The 24,389-nt window shown below is 42.0% G+C and overlaps 1 protein-coding gene across 1 annotated transcript in view; it reads right to left on the reverse strand.

Annotated features, from left to right (window-relative positions):
* The window catches only part of LOC126416937 (uncharacterized), a 67,278-nt gene that overhangs the window by 37,090 nt on the left and 5,799 nt on the right, over positions 1-24,389 (reverse strand). Inside the window, exon 2 of the mRNA XM_050084818.1 lies at positions 20,809-20,832. Within this exon, the coding sequence (XP_049940775.1) occupies positions 20,809-20,832 (24 nt within the window). The remainder of the gene's footprint in view (positions 1-20,808; positions 20,833-24,389) is intronic.

Consider the following 24,389-nt stretch of genomic DNA (forward strand, 5'->3'; position numbering starts at 1 on the left):
GTGGGGTGTGAGATTTTTCAGAAGGATATAACTTCCCCAGGGGTCATAAATCAACCATTAAGGGATCATAAATCAAGTAAACAGAACAATATATTTGCCTCTTAATATATGCAAACTCGCAGAAACAAAATGCAGCAGGCTCAGCTTTATCCTAGTACTAACCACTGTGGGCCTTTCTATCCTTAATCCACTTACTAGGCACATACTACTCCAATGCATGATTTATAACCCTTTTAAACTACTCCCATAATTCCTCTATGTCCATCACACTGGAACTAAATGATGCCAATTCTTTGTCTAAGTGAGACGCTAACATTTGCTTATCTTCGTTCTCTAGCAGAAACCCTCTTCTAGCCTTAACTTTAGTAAACATACCTCTAATGTCTGCTACTGTACTGATGCCGTTGATGACGTTAGGCCTACTTGCAATAACTACATCTAATATATTACCGTTCTGTGTGGGCTGGAATGTTCGGTCCTACATTTTCTATAACGATTAAGAAATGATTATTAAATACATCTGTTACCTGTGATTGATGATTTATGGCTCTTCTGTTTAAAGGAAGACCATTATTAAACTATATAAACAAGTAAATTATTTATAAACTACTGCTTGAACACACTTTATTCAACATGTAAACGTCACTACAGGTACTCGGATTTAGGTTATGGCATGTTCGATATGGCTGCCAGCATTAGCGATGATGTGGAGCAGAAGAGTAGCGAAATTCTGCAAGACCGCTGGAAGTGTCGGAACATCTATGCAGTCGATGGCCTCCTGAATGGCTATTTTCAGCTCAGCAATGGTTTGGGATTAATGGTGTACACCTTGTATTTAATACAGTCCCATAAAAAGGAATCGCATGTGTTCAGATCTGGAGAATATGGCGGACAATCGAGACCCATGCCAGTGGCCTCTGGGTACCCCAGAGCTAGAATGAGGTCTCAAAAGTGCTCCTCCAGGAGATCAAACACTCTTCTGCTTCGATAGGATCTAACTCCGTCTTGCATGAACCAGATATTGCCGAAATCAGGGTTACTTTGGATGATGGGGATGAACTCATCTTCCAAAACCTTCCGTACCGTTTGATAGTCACCGTGCCGTCAAAGATTATCGCACTGATTGTTCTGTGACTGGATATTGCACACCACACAGAGACCCGTTGAGGGTGAAGAGACTTCTCGATCGAGAAATACGGATTCTGAGTCCCTCAAATGTGCCAATTTTGCTTATTGACGAACCCATCCAAAATGAAAATGGACTTCATCGCTAAACCAAGCAACAATGAGCATACTAATTCCCACCATGGCCTGCTGTCAAACGTACAGTTTCAACGTCCTACGCAAACCGTCTACAAGTTATGACGATTTTATATAATTGTCATGCTGTAAATAATTACTGGTGTTATCTATTCTGTGGCTTGTTGTCTTGTCTCTCGTTTTCCATGGAGCTTTAAGTCTGCTTTTGGGATTACTGGTGTCTGGCATAATGTGCACGTTCCTTGATTTTTAATAGATTTTCTTTGTAGTTTTGAGTATTTTTGTAGTGTGCAACTACTGCAGGATCTTTATTTGTTCTTTTTTTTAACTGACTGATTAACGTGCTTTCTGATTCGCACCTTATGTTGAAGACGTTTTAAAATAGTGAGATGGATTTATTAAGGAATTAAATTCTATGCCGATATTTGGTCAATTATAAATTGCATACCCGGTCATGTCTTGTAAACTATTCCTAAAAATGTTTGCCCTAGAATTATCACTTTTTCTAACTGATTTCCACTGAGGCATAACTATGCTGTAAGGCGTTATCGTATTTATCTTAATTAATGTGCATCACAATTAGAGAGCATTTGTCCCTGGGTATACAGGTGTCCCATTTATCTTGACCACCCTAAATAACTGTTTGTCCAGATGCAAATTACAAAATGTTTCAAGCAAATGTTCTTTAGCCGTCAGGGGGACATCAATTAGCATGATTGCCTTTGTTGTAGCTTTGCTTTTTACAAAGATATGTTCAGCGGTATGACTTTTTTAAATGACAACCTGTATTTTTTATTCGATATTAGATTTCCTCTCCTAAAGACCTATTCAAAACTTTATCACAGTGTACCATTCACTGAAACACAAAGTTATTAATTACATAACACAACATTGCGCTGACTCTCCCAGCGCTTAGTGCAGGTACTCGGGGTAATGGAACACATCCACGTGCTGACGTTGACACAGGACAAATGTAAACATAAGCAGAATGCACACTCGTCATTCCGTCAACCATCGTCAGTTGAAGAGTTATGAGAGTAGAATGTACACCAACGAAGAGAAGGTAGAAATGCTACTCATCTATGGGGAGTGTAAGTTAGCAGAACAGTAATTGCAATACTGTTTTCTTACGTACGGGTACATTTAGTACAGTAGTTTAGTCCTTTTAAATACTGTTGTGTTGAGCAGGCATACAGTAAAGGCTGTCCTTCCTACAAACTGCATCGACATAACGTTTCTTTCATTTTTGTTGTTGTTGTTGTTGTTGAAGGTAGGCGAAATGCTACGCAGGCAGCGGAACTGTACAGAGAGCGATATCCTGACAAGAACCCACCTTCCCGGCGGATATTTTCTCTTCTTGTTGCGACGCTTCAGGAAACGGGAAGTTTCAACCCACGACAACGCAATCGTACTAGCATTCGCACAGCCGAAGCTGCCGAAGTTACTGTTCTCGCTTCCGTTGTTATGATTCCACATGTGAGCGCACGACAGCTTGAGCACAAGATTGGCATTCCTAACACCAGTGTGGTTAAATGATGACGGCGTCCTCTTGGGTAAAATATTCCGGAGGTAAAATAGTCCCCCATTCGGATCTCCGGGCGGGGACTACTCAAGAGGACGTCGTTATCAGGAGAAAGAAAACTGCCGTTCTACGGGTCGGAGCGTGGAATGTCAGATCCCTTAATCGGGCAGGTAGGTTAGAAAATTTAAAAAGGGAAATAGAAGGGTTAAGGTTAGATATAGTAGGAATTAGTGAAGTTCGGTGGCAGGAGGAACAAGACTTTTGGTCAGGTGAATACAGGCTTATAAATACAAAATCAAATACGGGTATTGCAGGAGTAGGTTTCATAATGAAAAAAAAAGTAGGAGTGCAGGTAAGCTACTACCAACAGCATAGTGAACGCATTATTGTGGCCAAGATGGATACGAAGCCCATGCCTACTACAGTAGTATAAGTTTATATGCCAACTAGCTCTGCAGATGATGAAATGTATGATGAGATAAAAGAAATTATTCAGGTAGTGAAGGGAGTGAAAATTTAATAGTCATGTGGGACTGGAATTCGAGAGTAGGAAAAGGGAGAGAAGGAAACATAGTGGGTGAATATGGATTGGGGCTAAGAAATGAAAGAGGAAGCCGTCTGGTTGAATTTTGCACAGAGCATAACTTAATCATAGCTAACACTTGGTTCAAGAATCATAAAAGAAGGTTGTATACATGGAAGAATCCTGGAGATACTAAAAGGTATCAGACAGATTATATTATGGTAAGACAGAGATTTAGGAACCAGGTTCTAAATTGTAAGACATTTCCAGGGGCAGATGTGGACTCTGACCACAATCTATTAGTTATGAACTGTAGATTAAAACTGAAGAAACTGCAAAAAGGTGGGAATTTAAGGAGATGGGACTTGGATAAACTAACTAAACCAGAGGTTGTACAGAGTTTCAGGGAGAGCATAAGGGAACGATTGACAGGAATGGAGGAAAGAAATACAGTAGAAGAAGAATGGGTAGCTCTAAGGGATGAAGTAGTGAAGGCAGCAGAGGATCAAGTAGGTAAAATGACGAGGGCTAGAAGAAATCCTTGGGTAACAGAAGAAATATTGAATTTAATTGATGAAAGGAGAAAGTATAAAAATGCAGTAAATGAAGCAGGCAAAAAGGAATACAAACGTCTCAAAAATGAGATCGACAGGAAGTGTAAATGGCTAAGCTGGGATGGCTAGAGGACAAATGTAAAGATGTAGAGGCTTATCTCACGAGGGGTAAGATAGATACTCTCTACAGGAAAATTAAAGAGACCTATGGAGAAAAGAGAGTCACTTGTATGAATATCAAGAGCTCAGATGGAAATCCAGTTCTAAGCAGAGAAGGGAAAGCAGAAAGGTAGAAGGAGTATATAGAGGGTCTATACAAGGGCGATGTACTTGAGGAAAATATCATGGAAATGGAAGAGGATGTAGATGAAGATGAAATGGGAGATATGATACTGCAGGAAGAGTTTGACAGAGCACTGAAAAACCTGAGTCGAAACAAGACCCCAGGAGTAGACAACATTCCATTATTAGAACTACTGACGGCCTTGGAAGAGCCAGTCCTGACAAAACTCTACCATCTGGTGAGCAAGATGTATGAGACAGGCGAAATACCCTCAGGCTTCAAGAAGAATATAATAACTCCAATCCCAAAGAAAGCAGGTGTTGACAGATGTGAAAATTACCGAACTATCAGTTTAATCAGTCACAGCTGCAAAATACTAATGCGAATTCTTTACAGACGAATGGAAAAACTGATAGAAGCCGACCTCGGGGATGATCAGTTTGGATTCCGCAGAAATGTTGGAACACGTGAGGCAATACTGACCCTACGACTTATCTTAGAAAGTAGATTAAGGAAAGGCAAACCTACATTTCTGGCATTTGTAGACTTAGAGAAAGCTTTTCACAATGTTGACCGGATCACTCTCTTTCAAATTCCAAAGGTGGCAGGGGTAAAATACAGGGAGCGAAAAGCTATTTACAATTTGTACAGAAACCAGATGACAGTTATAAGAGTCGAGGGGCATGAAAGGGAAGCAGCGATTGGGAAGGGAGTGAGACAGGTTTGTAGCCTGTCCCCGATGTTATTACAAATGATTGAAGCGATTTCATAAATTCACTGTAGCTCCATTCATTGACGTATGGTCACGACACACTACAGATACGTAGAAAAACTCATAAAGTTTTGTTCGGCTGAAGCCACACTTCAGGTTTCTGCCGCCAGAGCGCTCGAGAGCGCAGTGAGACAAAATGGCGACAGGGGCCGAGAAAGCGTGTGTCGTGCTTGAAATGCACTCACATCAGTCAGTCATAACAGTGCAACGACACTTCAGGACGAAGTTCAACAAAGATCCACCAACTGCTAATTCCATTCGGCGATTGTATGCGCAGTTTAAAGCTTCTGGATGCCTCTGTAAGCGGAAATCAACGCGTCGGCCTGCAGTGAGCGAAGAAACGGTTGAACACGTGTATCTGGACATGCTGGAAAATTGGCTCATGCCACAACTGGAGACCAACAGCACCGACTTCATCTTTCAACAGGATGGTGCTCCACCGCACTTCCATCATGATGTTCCGCGTTTCTTAAACAGGAGATTGGAAAACCGATGGATCGGTCGTGGTGGAGATCATGGTCAGCAATTCATGTCATGGCCTCCACGCTCTCCCGACTTAACCCCATGCGATTTCTTTCTGTGGGGTTATGTGAAAGATTCAGTGTTTAGACCTCCTCTACCAAGAAACGTGCCAGAACTGCGAGCTCGCATCAACGATGGTTTCGAACTCATTGATGGGGACATGCTGCGCCGAGTGTGGGAGGAACTTGATTATCGTCTTGATGTCTGCCGAATCACTAAAGGGGCACATATCGAACATTTGTGAATGCCTAAAAAAACTTTTTGAGTTTTTGTATGTGTGTGCAAAGCATTGTGAAAATATCTCAAATAATAAAGTTATTGTAGAGCTGTGAAATCACTTCAATCATTTGTAATAACCCTATATATTGAGCAAGCAGTAAAGGAAACAAAAGAAGAATTCGGAGTAGATATTAAAGTCCATGGAGAAGAAATAAAAACGTTGAGGTTCACCGATGACATTGTAATTCTGTCAGAGACAGCAAAGGACTTGGAAGAGCTGTTGAACGGAATGGACAATGTCTTGAAAGGAGGATATAAGACGAACATCAACAAAAGCAAAACGAGGATAATGGAATGTAGTCGAATTAAGTCGGGTGATGCTGAGGGAATTAGAGTAGGAAATGAGACACTTAAAGTAGTAAAGGAGTTTTGCTATTTGGGGAGCAAAATAACTGATGATGGTCGAGGTAGAGAGGATATAAAATGTAGACTTGCAATGGCAAGAAAAGCGTTTCTGAAGAAGAGAAGTTTGTTAACATCGGGTATAGATTTAAGTGTGAGGAAGACGTTTCTGAAAGTATTTGCGTGGAGTGTAGCCATGTATGGAAGTGAAACATGGACGATAAATAGTTTATACAAGAAGAGAATAGAAGCTTTCGAAATGTGGTGCTATAGAAGAATGCTGAAAATTAGATGGGTAGATCACATAACTAATGGGGAGGTATTGAATAGAATTGGGGAGAAGAGGAGTTTGTGGCACAACTTGACAAGAAGAAGGGACCGGTTGGTAGGACATTTTCTGAGGCATCAAGGGATCACAAATTTAGCATTGGAGGGCAGCGTGGAGGGTAAAAATCGTAGAGGGAGATCAAGAGATGAATACACTAAGCAGATTCAGAAGGATGTAGGCTGCAGTAAGTACTGGGAGATGAAGAAGCTTGCACAGGATAGAGTATCATGGAGAGCTGCATCAAACCGGTCTCAGGACTGAAGACAACAACAACAACAACAGTGTAGATCGTATTCTTAAACGTCACCGGTTACATCCTTACCATTGTACAGCTACATCAAGGATTGTATGGGAATGATTTCCAGAATCGTGTACAGTTCTGTCAGTGGGCACAGCAGCAAATCTTCGCCAGCCCGAATTTCTTCTCCAATGTTCTGCTTACCGATGAATGTTCCTTCTCAAACAAAGGACAGGTAAATACAAGGAACATGCATTATTGGTCCAGCGACAACCCACGATGACAGGTGGAACATCAGCGCCAATGGAGAGATAACGCCTGGTGTGGGATGCATGGTACTACAATTATTGGTCCTTATTTCATCAGTGGTAGTCTAAACGGCATAGCATATGCCAACTTCCTCAGACGAATTCTTCCTCCTCTTCTGGATGAAGTGCCGCTAAGAACCAGAATACTTATGTGGTATCAGATGGTTCAAATGGTTCTGAGCACTATGTGGCTTAACTTATGAGGTCATCAGTCCCCTAGAACTTAGAACTACTTAACCTAACTAACCTAAGCACATCACACACATCCATGCCCGAGACAGGATTCGAACCTGCGAACGTAGCAGCTGCGCGGTTCCGGACTGAAGCGCCTAGAACCGTTCGGTCACGCGGTTCCAGATTGAAGCGCCTAGAACCGCTCGCTTACAGCGGCCTGCTTATGTGGACCAACACGATGGGTGTCCAGCACATAATACCTTGCGTGCACGTCGTGTTCTGAACCGAAGGTATCCTGCCAGATGGATTGGTCGAGGAGGAACAGCTTCTTGGCCAGCTATGTCTCCTGATTTAAATCCTCTGGGATTTTTTGTTTGGGGATGCATTAAAGACGTTGTCTATCGCGGTATTCCAATAACTCCCGAGGACATGCAGGAACGTATCGTGCTTGCTTGTAATTCTCTTCAGCAGGCATCATTGGGAGCAGTAAATAATTCTTTCACTCTACGAGTGCACCAGTGTGTGGGTGTCCAGGGTCACCACTTTGAGCACCTTTGAATGTTCTACTCCTGGTCAGTGGTACAGGAGAGTCAAAGTCAAGTTTGTATTATGTTTTTGTTTGGTTTTCATTTGTTTTCTGACAACTCCAGCAAGTGGACGAGTTTGTGATCCCCGGCTCAAAGTCAATGTTGTGTTACGTAGTTAATAATGTTGTGTTTCAGTGAATAGTACACTGTGATATATTTTTGAATAAGTCTTTAGTAGAGGAAATGAATTAGCGAATAAAAAATACAGTGTGCCATTTAAAAAAATCATACCGCTGTTCATATCTTTGCAAAAAACAAAGCTACAACGATGGAAATCATGCTGATTGATGTTCCCCTGACGGCTAAGGAACCTTTGCTCGAAACATTTACTAATTTGCATCTGGACAAACGGTTATTTAGCGTGGTCGAGATAAATGGGACACCCTGTATAGTGTAGAGCAGGGATTTAGTAGCTCGTTGTTTGCACTCCAATCAAACTGTTTATCGGAACACACTGCTCGCCTATCTAGCGACTGTTTCTCGTCGCCGTCAAAGAGAAGAACTGGCTCACAGAAATTAATGATCAATCAGAAAGCTACTCCAAATCGTAAAAAAACGTTACAAATCTGGAAATATCGCAAGACGACACGCTTTACATACAACTATTCCGGATTTCCGGAAGAGTTTTTATACGGTACCACACAAGCGGATAGTAGTGAAATTGCATGCTTATGAAATATCGTATCAGTTATGTGACTTGATTTGTGATTTCCTGTCAGAGAGGTCACAGTTCGTAGTAACTGACGGAAACTCATCGAGTAAAACAGAAGTGATTTCTGGCGTCCCCCAAGGTAGTGTTATAGGCCCTTTGCTGTTCTTTATCTATACAGGGTGTTAGAAAAAGGTACGGCCAAACTTTCAGAAAACATTCTTCAGACACAAAGAAAGAAAATATGTTATATGGACATGTGTCCGGAAACGCTTACTTTCCATGTTAGAGCTCATTTTATTACTTCTCTTCAATCACATTAATCATGGAATGGAAACACACAGCAACAGAACGTACCAGCATGACTTCAAACACTTTGTTACAGGAAATGTTCAAAATGTCCTCCGTTAGCTAGGATACATGCATCCACCCTCCGTCGCATGGAATCCCTGATGCGCTGATGCAGCCCTGGAGAATGGCGTATTGTATCACAGCCGTCCACAATACGAGCACGAAGAGTCTCTACATTTGGTAACGGAGTTGCGTAGACAAGAGCTTTCAAATGCCTCCATAAATGAAAGTCAAGAGGGTTGGGGTCAGGAGAGCGTGGAGGCCATGGAATTGGTCCGCCTCTATCAATCCATCGGCCACCGAATCTGTTGTTGAGAAGCGTACGAACACTTCGACTGAAATGTGCAGGAGCTCCATCGTGCATGAACCACATGTTGTGTCGTACTTGTAAAGGCACATGTTGTAGCAGCACAGGTAGAGTATCCCGTATGAAATCATGATAACGTGCTCCATTGAGCGTAGGTGGAAGAACATGGCGCCCAGTCAAGACATCACCAACAATGCCTGCCCAAACGTTCACAGAAAATCTGTGTTGGTGACGTGATTGCACAATTGCGTGTGCGGATTCTCGTCAGCCCACACATGCTGATTGTGAAAATTTACAGTTTGATCACATTGGAATGAAGCTTCATCCGTAAAGAGAACATTTGCACTCAAATGAGGATTGATACATTGTTGGATGAACCATTCGCAGAAGTGTACCCGTGGAGGCCAATCAGCTGCTGATAGTGCCTGCACACGCTGTAAATGGTACGGAAACAACTGGTTCTCCCGTAGCAGTCTCCATACAGTGACGTGGTCAACGTTACCTTGTACAGCAGCAACTTCTCTGACACTGACATTAGGGTTATTGTGAACTGCACGAAGAATTGCCTCGTCCATTGCAGGTGTCCTCGTCGTTCTAGGTCTTCCCCAGTCGCGAGTCACAGGCTGGAATGTTCCGTGCTCCCCAAGATGCCGATCAATTGCTTCGAACGTCTTCCTGTCGGGACACCTTCGTTCTGGAAATCTGTCTCGATACAAACGTACCGCGCCACGGCTATTGCCCCATGCTAATCCATACATCAAATGGGCATCTGCCAACTCCGCATTTGTAAACATTGCACTGACTGCAAAACTACGTTCGTGATGAACACTAAACTGTTGATGCTACGTACTGATGTGCTTGATGCTAGTACTGTAGAGCAATGAGTCGCATGTCAACACAATCACCGAAGTCAACATTACCTTCCTTCAATTGGGCCAACTGGCGGTGAATCGAGGAAGTACAGTACATACTGACGAAACTAAAATGAGCTCTAACATGGAAATTAAGCGTTTCCGGACACATGTCCACATAACATCTTTTCTTTATTTGTGTGTGAAGAATGTTTCCTGAAGGTTTGGCCGTACCTTTTTGTAACCCTGTAGAAACGATTTGGGAGACAATCTGAGCAGCCGTCTTCGGTTGTTTGCAGATGACGCTGTCGTTTATCGACTAATTAAGTCATCAGAAGAACAAAACAAACTACAAAACAATTTAGAAAAGATATCTGAATGGTGTGAAAAGTGACAGTTGACCCTACATAACGAAAAGTGTGAGGTCATTCACATGAGTGCTAAAAGGAACTCGTTAAACTGCAGTTACACGATAAATCAGTCTAATCTAAAAGTCATAAATTCAACTAAATACGTAGGTATTACTATTACGAACAACTTAAATTGGAAGGAACACACAGAAACTGTTGTGCGGAAAGCTAACCAAAGATTGTGTTTTATTGGCAGGACACTTAGAAAATGTAACAGACCTACTAAAGAGACTGCGTACACTACGCTTGTCCGTCCTCTTTTAGAATACTGCTGCGCGGTGTGGGATACTTACCAGATAAGACTGACGGAGTGCATCGAAAAAGTTCAAAGAAAGGCAGCACGTTTTGTATTATCGCGAAATATGGGAGAGAGTGTCACTGAAACGATACAGGATTTGGGCTGGAAATCATTAAGACGAAGGCGTTTTTCGTTGCGACGGAATCTTCTCACGAAATTCCAATCACCATATTTCTCCTCCGAATGCGAAAATATGTTGTTGACACCGACCTACATAGAGAAGAACGATCACCACGATAAAATAAGGGAAATCAGAGCTCGCACAGAAAGATATAGGTGTTCTTTCAGCGCGCTATACGAGATTGGAATAGTAGAGAATTGTGAAGGTGGTTCGATAAACCCTCTGCCAGGCACTTAAATGTGATTTGCAGAGTATCCATGTAGATGTAGAACTAAAGTTATCCTCGCAAAGAACTTTCACACCGAAGAAAAATTTGCGAAAGAAACAGGTACCTTGAAGACAGATCGAGTGTGTTCTACATCACAAATCAACACTGTCTGTAGAGAGAAACGACACTCAAGAAGAAGCGAGAATCGCAAACCTTGTGTGCGCTGGTGCCACTTTTGCCGGGATGAGGAGAATTCTTTCAAAGTATGGTTTCCAATGTATATCAATCCCTTCAACGAAGCTGAAAGATGTACTTGCTGGTAGAAAGATAATCTACTGATCAACAAACCGGATGTGTAGCTCATACGATGTGTATGCTTCTTGAACTCAAATGGGAATTCCTGGTGGAAAGACGAAGTTTTTTTCGCCAGGCACTATTGCGGAAGTCTGGAGAACCGGTATTTGAGCCGACTGCAGATCGATTCTACAGCGGCTAACGTTCATTTCGCCTTAGGAGCACGGAGATAAGATGACAGCAATTAGGGCTCGTACGGAGGATTACAGATAGTCATTTTTCCCTCGCCCTATTTGCGGCTGGAACAGGAGAGGAAGTGACTAGTGGTGGCATGCACTCTACGGTGGCTTCAGGAGTATGTATGTGAATGTAAATGTAGATGAAAAACGTGGGATGCCCCATGTTGGACAAAATTGTTTAACAAAGATCTGGAGAAAAGAATACAAGCGTTGTGTCTATTCCCTCCCTCCCCCCCCCCCTCCACCACTCCCTCGATTTGAAGGTCAGATGTAAAACAGCGATACTAGCATTGTGGTGCAGGCAGCAGAGTAAGAAATCCGAGTAGCGGACAATTTAAGAGAGACAAAGGCTTAATTTAAATAAATTACGGGTCTACTCTCAGTTTACTTAAATCACGTCAGAAAACTTATCGATGATCCCTCCCTTCCCCCCCCCCTCTCTCTCTCTCTCCCTCCCTCTCTTTGTCTCTGTCTCTATCGCTGCCTTTCTCTCTCTCTCGCTCGCTCTCTCTCTGTCTCCCTCTCTTTCGCCCTGTCTCTATCACTGCTTCCCTCTCTCTCTCTCTCTCTCTCTCTCTCTCTCTCTCTCTCTGTCTGTCTCATAGAGAAGTGCTCACTAATACATTTTTGACGAAGCGTACCGCCGTAAGGCACTTCCTTTATTTATAACATTTGCTTACGGTATGTCATGGTTGGTTGTAACTTTCTGTGGGACTGCTGGATTCCTTGAGAACACGGCGTGGTGTGTGGTGTGCCCCTTTTACAGTATGGCTGAAACCCGAACAGAGAGCAAAGAAATCAGTGCTCGACACCTATAGAAGACAATCAGGGATGTTGTTGAAAAGTCGTGTAAAGAAAATGACAGCTCAGATGGAAATCCAGAAACATGTAAATCAGAATAAGTAAGACACATGACCTTGAAATTCATACTAGATAAGGAAAAACGAAAATCCTTCTAGAGATAACAATCACAAAGGAAAGCCTAAATACTTGTTCAATACGTGCTATAAACCTGTTCATGGCAACGGGTGAAAATGGTAAAAACTTTTCTTGTATTCTACTCCCATCATTTTGACCTAGCTTCAGGCAGTGGCTTGAGCAGTTACGTAAACTACTCCGCAGTGCTTACGGCTGACTCCCACGCTCTTACGCTGAGCTAGGCACACTACCACGGTATTGCTGAATGAGAGGCGCCAACTTTCTGCCACAAACCCAATGAGAGGACCGGGTGCCGTCACATGAGGTACGCAAGAGGGTCGGCGATGTAGCGCCCACAACACCGGGTCGCTCATTTGCCTGCCAGCTTCCTTACTCTCTGGACGTGGCCACCAGTCCTTGCTATTGAGGACGGAATGCTCTTCCCATATCAAGTGCGGTTCACTCCGCGGCGGTAGACAGTTTTCAAGAACATTACATCCCTTAATGGTAGTTCTTGGGAATAAAACCCATTTTTTCCTGAATCCTGGCATTTATCATTTTACGTGTAGGAAAAACACCCTGGACGCCCACCTGCTACCATCCCGACACGCACAAACCTTCCTCTATAACAAGCACAATATTATTCTCGACATGGTATCACCCGTACAGCCAGATCATGGTGCGCTGAGATGGAGTCCCTGTTAAATAGGATAAATAAGACTGTACTTAGCTAGTGGTATTATGAAAAGGAGACACCGATGAAGAAACAGACAAAAAAATAAGTATTTCACAACACAGACTGTACTTAGATAGTGGTATTATAAAAAGGAGACACTGATGAAGAAACAGACAAAAAAATAAGTACTTCACAACACAATCAAGAGACAGAGTGAATTAAGAAGAAGATAGAGATACACGTACCTACATTGACGTAATTCTAAAGAAAACACGATGACATACACACTTAAAATAACATGGTAATAAAGTCTCTATATTGTGTACAAAATAACGAACACTCTTGAAGGAAATTTAGAGAACCAAACATCCTAGTGACTCAAATACCGCCGGTCGGAGTGGCCGTGCGGCTCTAGGCGCTACAGTCTGGAGCCGAGCGACCGCTACGGTCGCAGGTTCGAATCCTGCCTCGGGCATGGATGTGTGTGATGTCCTCAGGTTAGTTAGGTTTAATTAGTTCTAAGTTCTAGGCGACTGGTGACCTCAGAATTTAAGTCGCATAGTGCTCAGAGCCATTTGAACCATTGACTCAAATACCAGGGATGAAGTGTTTAACAACACAAATGCCCAACCAGCAATGCATTGTAAGCAGTGACGTAACTAAGGGTATGGCAGCCGAGGCGCATGCCCTGAATGCACGCATCTTTTTGACATGAGGAAAGGAAAAAGAAAAGGGAAAGGGCGACGGTGAAATAGGAGTGGGAAAAAGAGTATAATGATGCAGTAGAAGTAGAAGAAAAATAATAAAAAATAGGAACTGGAAATAACTAAAATGTGAAGGAGCGGAGATGTAAGAAAGGAAACCAGGAGCAGGTTCCGAATGGACTGTATTCAGCAACAGTTCCCTAAGACCCGCCTCTCTCTGGTACTGAGATGCTTGTATCTCGATTTCTGTCTTTGATATACCGAAAATCCTGTTATGCCAAGACCGAGGGTGGTCGCGCAGTGGTTTGACCCAGGTCTCTTATTCGGTAGGACTACGGTTCAAACCCGCGTCCGCCCATCCAGGCTTTGGTTTCCCGTGATTTCCCTAAGTCACTGCAGGCAAATTCCAGGATGGTTCCTTAGAAAGGGCATGGCCGATTTCCTTCCCCATCCTTGATACAATCCGAGCTTGTGATCCGTCTCTAATGACCTCGATGTCGACGGGACGTTAAACCCACCCTTCCGTCTGTTACGCCCATTAATCAACGTAATGGAAGTTTTAAGAGCATTTTTGTAATTTCTTTCGTTGTTATAGTTTTAAATTGATTGGAAGTGAAACAATTAGAAAGGAATCACTGTATTGCTGCAGAAAATGCAACTTTGGATTTTTTTAAATTGTATCTTAACAAGAAACAAAATTACTGACGTATATACGTTCTACGTAATTGTGAATACATATTGATCACAATAAGCGAATAAACAGGTTAAACAGCAATGCGGATTAAACAAAAACGGGAAGTTGTCGAGCTGGGGGAGAGGGTGGAGGTGGAAAGTCGAGGTTTGCCCTTGGTTCCAGTTACCATAGTCACGCCACTAACTGTAAGTGGCAATGACAAGCAGATAGTTTAGTACAAGATATGACGAACATGTCAGATGTCAGATATTGTTATCAGTGATTATTTACTAGTAGATAATTTAAAACAGCATAGTTGTTACCCATAAAAATGGAGTAAATTATGGATATCATCACAATAAATCATTATAACAAATATCCCAATACATTGTTGTTAAGCGTCCAAGAAGCAAGCAGCAAGGAAATGATAAATTATTAACCAACAACTCACAACCAAATCAATCGATAACACTAGTCTGCATTTAAAAAATTTTTGTCAAATGATTGTTGAAAGTAGGTGTTCTTGAATTAATTTTTTATGCTGATTCTATAAATAACTACCGTTTTCACCTATCACGTCTGATTTTTACACAAAGTAAGAAGCAATATTTTGACGATTTTCACTTTTGGGCCCACCAATATATTCTAACACCATTTCACACAAGGTGGGTTTTTAACCAAAACACATTTGAAAACAAAATACATTTAAAAATACTGCTCAGGACTCCTGTAATTTGTTTCGTGACTACCTTGTATAAAAAAAGGAGTCAAAAGTGTTCCATTAATTTTTAAACTTACTCTTCTTTGATTTCCTTGCAGATAATTGTATATAATGACTATCCCTCTTCAGCATCCAAGTAGTCGGCCATCATAGGTGCTGAACTGTGCAGCTGGTACCGCCTCTCCATCTCCTTAATACATCGGTGAAAACGTTCACTGTGCCCTTCAGTACAATGTCCCAAATTTTCCGGATAGTAGTCGATAGTTGAGCGTAGAAAGTGAACTTTCACACTCACGTTACAACCTATCTTCTTCAAATTTCGCAATTTTTTTCAACAATGGCCTTGTAATTAGTATCTTTGTTATTCCACAGAAAGTTCTCAGTAACTGGTCAGAAGGCAGTCATTCACCTTTTCTCTTTTCTTCATTATCTTCTCAGAATCCTCATCCTTCATCAATATCTTTGAGGACTAAAAAAAAATTCCAGCTTTTAATTTGTATCGTACGGTGAAGGGAAGTTTCTTGGAAAGGTGCTTGATGCAGGGTCCATCCTGTGGTAGAGCCTTTACAAATTACTTCATCAAGCCTAATTTTATTTGGAGAGTTGGAAGCAAGACTTTTTTTTTTCTACAAGCGGTTCGTGCAGGATACTTTTAGTTATAGGCACAAAATTTCTCCGCTCTGACCAAACTCCTACGCTCCAATGTCTTTGCCTTAACCGACTGTCCGATTCGCAAAGAAAGCAAGGCACTATTGTGAAGCCAGCTTGTCCCAATAGCATCCCGATAACTTTGAAGCCACTGCAGATTAGCCAAGTGTATTCCACATACTGGATACACGTTAAGAGTATCTTCATGTTCTCATACATCGCTTTCATTTGAATGAATGGGCCACAAGAACGGAACCATACACGTTTCCATTGTGCTGTAACACGCTTTCAGACTCCTCGTTGACGAATCTAGAAAAGGCTCGACTGAGAAGGATCACGTTTAGTGCCATGGAAGTGCATTACATCGTTTACGGTATTGCAGTAAAGCAATGTCTCGTTCTGTGAAAATAGATGAACTAATTCTTTCTCTCTACGTCTGAATGATGAGTTATTGTGTTCCTGGCTCCAATATATTCTTACTTTTTAGCTGGGAGCCAAGTAGTTCCGTAGATTCCTTAAGAAACTTCAAATCTCGTACGTGAGCATTAAGTTCACTCTGAGAGAACTGTTGTGGAGCAGAGTCGCCTTCAGGCTCATGGACATCGCTATCGTCTTCGGAAATTACATCAACATCATTTTCTTTATCATCTTCTGTCACGTTCTCTCTACAGCAGCTGGAGGAAGAGGAGTAATCAGATCTTTTTCATGTGCACACTGGCCTAATGCCTGGATCAATGTTTGGATACACAACTTATCTCTTATTTTTCGAACTGCAGCCCCGTACATTAGCTACGCAGAAGTAAAAGTCATTAAGGTGAGTTTTAAGCTCCCTTCACAACACTGGCTTAATCTTTCCATACAACAGCGGCAAACTGCCTCTGACGCCCATCCCTTGCCCTGCTCGCCAAGTTTCGTTTTAAAATGACTTGGTGAGCTTTATACACAAATCTGCTTAGCCACTGTATTATTCCCAAAAATGTAATAAAAAATATTTATGTTCTCACACACTTTCGCGTTGATATTGTCGTAACTATCAACAGTAGGCAAAGAGATTTATTAATACCGTCTTAAATATACAGAATAATCACAATGTAGCATTGGTAATCCAAGCCTGTTTGATAAGCAACACTTTCAGCGTCACAACTAACAACTAGCATCAACAGGTGTAACAGCCTAAAGGTATACAGGCCCGTATTGACAAAGTTCTCTCCAACAATACGCCTAACCTTCTGACACGGCAATATATCTCTAAAGTCAAACTGCGGCAAACCGTAAGTGATAGAAAAAACTGAAAACGGCGTAAAAAGTTGAGGTAGTATCACATATTAGTTTTCAGCCATCTGATGCCACGCAGACTAGTGTAATCGTAAACTTATGGACGCGCATGCACACACACACACACAAACACACAGACACACACACACACACACACACACACACACACACACACACACACACACACACACACATCTAAAACACTAACGATATACAACGTATAAATCAAGTTAACAGTTGGTATCGGTATAGAAAACAAAACTTACTAACATAGCCAAGTGTGTAAACGGTTTGCATATTGATTATCGAATAGTTGTAGCACTTCTTTAGAATAAAAAGAAGCACACCTGAAGTGGAACACACCAACACACATTACAAGTAATAAAACGTACACTGAGATACAAAGTGCCAGGTCCACGACTGTTTATCACCTACAACTACAATGTCAAAATATGCAAGTTAAAAGTGCCACATCTAAGTGAAAAAGTGGACGTATTAGGAGCCAAGAATTCTTCAGAACAAGTTGAAGCAAAAGATGTATGAAGAGGCATAAAAGACAATGATTCTGTTTCACACACACATAAATCCTAACCCATTAAGAGAAAAAATGGCGTAAACATAATTTTTATGAACAGCCTAAAAGACAGATACCTTTTCACTGAAAAGGTGCTGGGAAAGATTGAAAACTTTAGTTACCTCTGTCTACGGTCCAGAGCACGATTCAGAGGGGCACATCAACATTCGTTTTGCGAACCAGATGTCACACTGGCATCCATGAGAAGACTGGTAATAAAATGTATTCCCTCTACAGAGGTGATCACGTACAGAATACCCGTCAAACTATTTTTGAGTACCGTTCGTCAACCCTCAGAGGGAGTTCCTGTTGGGGTATTTTGAGAGGGTATTTCCAGTTCTGGGATTTTTCATACAGACAAGAGAAACATCCACGAAACCCTTGGGAGACAGGGAACTATTTAAGTGCACTACTGTGGCACTAAAGCACAATTCAAAAAATTGAAAGTGTAGTGCATGTGAAGGTGTATTTGTTTCTGTATACGAAGAGTAAAGTCGGTAAGTTTTCCGATTTGTCTAGTATTTCTGATGATTATAGCCAGCGAATATTTATACGATTTATACTCTGCAATATTATGAGTAACTACGAGAGCAGTAAGCTATTAACATTTTAATATCTAACAATTCTGTATTTACAAGAAATAAAAAAAAAATTAGAGAAAACAGAAGGCAACTGCATGAACACCAAGAGTACTTACGAGAAATAAAGAAACCATTCGAGAAAATAGAGACAACTGTATTAACATCAATAGCTCAAATGGAAAGCCTGTACTAAGCAAAGAAGTGACAGCTGAAGGATGGAAGAATATGCACATAAAAGAACGTTGAAGACAAAATCATAAAAAGAAAGGAGGGAGTAGATGAAGATGAGACTGGAAGTGTGATACGGCGAGTAGAATTCGGAAGGCACTGAAGGACCTAATTCAAAACAATTCACCAAGTCACTTGGAGCACACGACATTTCTTCAGAAGTACTAAGATCCTTGATAAAACCAATCATGACGTAACTGTTCCACCTGGCATGCAGGATATATGTGATAGAGAAAATATTCTCTGACTTCAAGAACAATGTAATAACAACAGTACCGAAGAAAGCTGGTGCTTTCATGTGTGCATGTTGCTGAAAAGTTAGTTCAATAAATCGTGATTGCTGTGTACTAACATTAATCTTCTACTGACGAATCGATTGACACATTGAAGCCGGACTGGGAGTGGATCGATTTAGATTACTGAGGAACAATATGGATCCTACGACTTGTCTTACAAGATGGGTTTAAAGCATACAAACCTATATTTATAGCATTTGTAGATTTATGGAAAACTTTTCATAATGTTGACTGAAATGTGATCTTTGAAATAGTATCTGGAAGAAAATAGAATAAGCAGAAGGTTGTCTGCAACTTGTACCGAAATCAAACCACAAACACAAGAGTCGAGGGGCATGAAAGGAAGGCAGTAAATGAGAAGGAAGTGTCACTAGAATTGTAACCTACCTCCCTTTATTATTCAATCTGAACAACGAGCATGCAGTGAAAGAAACCCGGGAGAAATTTTGAAATCGGATCGAAGTACATGGAGAATAAACGAAGATTTCTTGGTTTGCTGATGACATTGCAATTCTGTCAGAGACGGGAAAGAATTAGAAAGCTTGGTTGGATAGAGTGTATAGTGTCTTCGAAAGAGATTTTTAATGTGAATATGGGTAATGGAGTACAGTGGAATTAAGTTAGGTGATTCTGAGGGAGTAAGCTTGGGAAATGAGACACTAAAAGGAGAAGATAGTTTTGTTGGTTTGGCTTCTCTGAAATACATTAACATCTGTAAGTGAATCTGAAACGAGGACGATAAATGGTACAGGCATGAGGAGAACAGAAATTTTTTAAATGTAGTGCTGCAAAAGAATACTGTAGATCAGGTAGGTGGATCGATAAACTAATTGTTATGTACTGAATGAAAACGGGGAGATTAACAATTTATGGCAGTACTTGACTAAAAGTAGGGATAGGTATTCTAGACATATGCTGAGGCAAAAATTAACTTAGTAAATCAGGTATATGTGTGGGAAAATTGTAGGTTTTGATTATCCTTGCCCATAACTACTAATTTAGTCCAGAAGGGGGTGAGAGTGTGTATTACAACGACTCTGTAAACTGAATTCATATAGAGCCAAGGAGCGAGATGATGTGGTTGTTAACACACTGAAACCCGATTTAGGTGAAGTGCAACACTAATCCCCATTCACCCATAGTGATTTTCGATTTACATGATTTCCCTAAATCGACTACTGAGAATGTCGCTATTGTTTTCTTGTAAAGGCTACAATTGATTATAGCCCCAATCCCTGTTCAGTCAAAGTCTGTACTTCAACGTACTGTCGTCGTTACCTCCCTTCCAAGAACATGACACCTCCCTGAGAATTACTGGGAAGTTGGATTTACGAAGCTGTGCATGTTGGAGAGTTCAACGTACGACGTTTGCTGCCTGGACAGCCCGTCTCGACTGGACAGACTGTGTGGACCCTCAAAAGTAAGGATTATTGTTTGTCCCAAATGGAGTCAAAATGTTCAGATTCGCTTAATTTGTATGCCACATTAGATGCTGTATTTAGTCCTGAATATACTTGGTACCACGCAGTTGAATTTGTAACATCGGAATTTTTATCTTCCAAGACAAGAATTTCCCACATTCATCAGGTTACATTCTTCATTGAAATCATATTCACGTTGGAAAATTTGATTATTCATTACAGTGTTGACAGGTTGGAGTCAAGGCGCAACCAAAGATTCCAACGATGAGGTAACAGGACACTCACTTAACATTATTCAACCTCCCTCAGTTTTGAAACTTCCTGGCAGATTAAAAATGTGTGCCGGACGATACTCGAACTCGGGACCTTTGCCTTTCGCGGGCAAGTGCACTACCAACTGAGCTACCCAAGCACGTCTCACGGCACGTCCTCACAGCTTTATTTCTGCCAATACCTCGTCTCCTACCTTCCAAACTTTACAGAAGCTCTCCTGCGCACACTCCGCTGCAGAGTGAAAATCTCATTCTGGAAACATCCCCCAGGCTGTGACTAAGCCATGTCTCCGCAATATCCTTTATTTCAGGAGTGCTAGTTGTGCATGGTTCGCAGGAGAGCTTCTGTAAAGTTTGGAAGGTAGGAGACGAGGTACTGGCAGAAGTAAAGCTGTGAGGACGGGGCGTGAGTCGTGCTTCGGTAGCTCAGATGGTAGAGCACTTGCCCGCGAAAGGCAAAGGTCCCGAGTTCGAGTCTCGGTCGGGCACACAGTTTTAATCTGCCAGGAAGTTTCGTATCAGCGCACACTCCGCTGCAGAGTGAAAATCTCATTCCCTCAATTTCCTTCGCCACTTGCTTCTCGTCCTAGCGGTAGGTTACCTGAGGTCTACAGTGAACGCCACGCATCATCCACGTACCAACAGAAACATGAGTCGTCTGAACAGGTTACAAGTATCTGTTTCTCATCATCTACTGCTGCTGTAATGGAGCAAATTCGTCATGTAGTGTGGGCAAGGTTCTGTTGCCAGGAAAGCTGCTACGAAGAGTAACGTGTTACAAATTCTTCCAAATTGTTAGTTGTCAGAAAGGTACACTGTTGACGTATTACACAGCCTTGTCCTTTGCACGGAATGAAATAATTGAGCCTTGACATAAAAGTAAGTACTCGGTCGTCCGCCGCCACAACCGTGTTTCGGACGCAGTTGCAACGTAAATTCCTTCTAGACCCACACTGGAAGATCTCTTATAGCCTTAGCCTCTAAATCAGGACTGTACTCGTTGACACGCTTGAGAAATTCATCCCCTATTTCAGTGGCTGATATTGACACGACGGATATTTAGGACCTCCTTTTGCCACTCCACCATATCGCTATTGCGTCCTTATTCTAGACGGAGAAGACAGGGGTACTCTGCAACATGTCCGGGGATTTTTGGATGAGTAGTGAACAATCCTCAGTAGCTGCTACCAATTCGACCACATTCCGCCAAACACACTGATGCCTGAAGTTCGTATTTAGTACGACATGGTTAAATCTGTGAAAAGTACACGGAAATAACGCTGGAACATTTCCTTCCGATACACAGCGTTCTCCATTCCGGCTGCACTTGCATGTGGGCGGAGAACTGCAAGGGTGGGGGTCGTTTGAAATCAATCGCACAGCCCAATGGCAGAGAACAGTTAGCGTCAATCACAGTCCGAAAAGCCGAAGGCTGAATAGAAAAATCGCGATTACCAATTAAAATCAGCACCTTTAATTTCATTATGGAAAGTTATGGATGTGCATCGTGGCTGCTAATCAAAATGCAAATAGAAAAAAGATGGTGTATTTGTGATACGCAAACGTCGAGAGCAGTCTCATCATTTCTGTGGGACAGCTGTGACACAATCAGCCTCCCGACTCTCATAATATGAAATGCGATTCCGTGACAATTGCGGTGAAAGATTATAATTGGCTGTGTCGAAAAAACCGCCCTCTGTCAATTAAAACGCAATACCTACGTCGCTGAAAGCCTGTTTCTGGCACATCGCTTGCTATCACAAACTGAAACGTGCGGATCAGTGGTCTTCAAATGAATAATTAATTTCATATCATCCACCATTTGGACTGTTATTTACGGCCCGAGAAACATTTACCAACGTTTATGAAGTAACTAACGGATGACCATCGCTCAGTTCGTTCAAATAACTAACGGGAATGTAAGCGCTTGCACCATTGCAAAACCAAAGATGAGCGACGTTAGAAGTTATCAGTTGTGAAAATTACTAAACAGCGGGTTTTTTAGTCTTGATTATGTCCATCTATTTCTTTTAATTTTTTATTTTTTTAACAATGGGAAGAGCACGGTTCCACGCAGAATTTGATCAAAACCGTTCATCTCTATTTACAAAGTTACGAGCTAATTTAATCTCAACAGCTTCCTTAATAACACTATCTCTACAGCTAGAAGTGCATGGTAGAATCTCGGTGCTGTTATATTCCATAGGATAATCGGTGCCAAGACAGTGTTCTGTAATTGCTAATTTTCTCGGCTGTTGTAAGCGTGTGTGACGCTTATCGTAAGCACACAGGTCCTTCACGGGCCTGACAGTCTGACTAATACATGGCATGCTACAGTTGTAAGGAATACGATAGACTTCCGTCTTCCACAAACCAAGATCATTCGAAACGGAACCTAAAAGGATCATAACCTTGGATGAAGATCGGAAACTACATTTCAAATCATATTTCCGCAAAATACGACCAGTCATGTTGGTTATGATCCCTGCGTAAGGCAGGAAGGCTGTAGACCTTGGTGCCAACTCGGTATTATCATCACTCATCCGGTGGACGGCTGGTTCACAGCGCAACGCACGTCTGAATCTGTGGAATACCTACTAAAAAGAAACAAAAATAATTTTAAAAATCCACATATGACTTTTCAGCCATCTGGCACACAGATTTATGTTCACCCGGAATCTAAAAGGCGCATGCTGCTGGTCTACTACACTGTGCTACAACGCTACATCACAAATTTTGTAATTTGTAATTCTAGATTTGTAATTCTAGACTACACTACACTATACAACACTAGAATACACTACCCTTCTATACTTGGTATCAGAACGAAACTGGATTTACTCATTTATCTGGATAGATTGCTGAGGCGCACAGATCAGGTTTCACAGGAACTTTAGTATGGTGCTACTCAACGTTGAAGACATTGGGAGATGGCTGTCAGGTTCTCAGTAAATCCTTCCTGGTCTCCCGAAGGCCTTGGTGCCTCCGGAAGGTTGTTGTAGGTTAATGCTCTGCCTTGGTGCGTCTAGTTGTCGTGATGCATTGCCTCTTCTTGGATGTCTCACACTCATGTAGGTTTTCAGCTGATAAGCTGATATTTTGGCTGTCAGCAAGTTCAGCTTGTGTCAAAGCTCCTCATTCCTCAGGTATACTGCCAAAGACGTCCCTTTACTGGTCTGTAACAATTTGTCTACTGGCATACTCACAGGTGATGTGGTCTGGAGTACCGATTATTGAGAAACTACCTGCAATATGGACCATATCCCGACAGGTTGTGAACAGCTCCCTCGGTCGAAAGGAAATATGACATTCTAGATCTCTCCTTTACGTTAGGAAGGAACTGGTAGGTTCTCCTCTCTGTTCCTGAACTGTCCCAAATTTCTTTCCATTCTTTACAAACACGTACCCTTATTTGCTTATTTGAGTGGGTTTTGTACCCAGCATCTCTGAAGCGTAGAGGCTTGTATCGACCTTCTTTTGGGTAGGAGTCATGCTACAGGAGTCGTACTCTTTGGTTTCTGGCTGTTCGCGTCGTCTAGGTAGTGCGCGGCGACGGCAGGAGTGTTGTGGCGAGTACTGGCGGCTAGAGCAAGAATGGACGCGAAGTCAGAAGAGACAGGCACTGCTTCTCGGTACGGCCGGCCAGTTGAATTTGGCACTTGCTTGGCCATAGTGTGTTGTGCCCAGCCGCAAGGTGGTCCTGCTGTAGTGTCTTCTTGAGCGTTGCAATCCTATGGACGATGGTTTGGTGCCGCCTTCACCTTGGACAGTGAGTTACTTCTTGGCTAACTGGAAAGTCAAGTGTTTCGTATTGAAAAGCTGGCGTAATGTATGTGGGTAAAATCTTACTCCATGCTTTGCAATTGCGTCTGCTTTTACTTGTGGCGGTGTTCATTTTGTGCTGTAGAAAATGCCTTTTAAGCTGTTGTATGAAGTTCGAGCCTCGATATGTTGTACGTTACCACCCTGCTATTAAAAAAAG

Source organism: Schistocerca serialis, chromosome 8, assembly GCF_023864345.2.
Source record: "Schistocerca serialis cubense isolate TAMUIC-IGC-003099 chromosome 8, iqSchSeri2.2, whole genome shotgun sequence".
In the NCBI taxonomy this organism is placed as follows: domain Eukaryota; kingdom Metazoa; phylum Arthropoda; class Insecta; order Orthoptera; family Acrididae; genus Schistocerca; species Schistocerca serialis.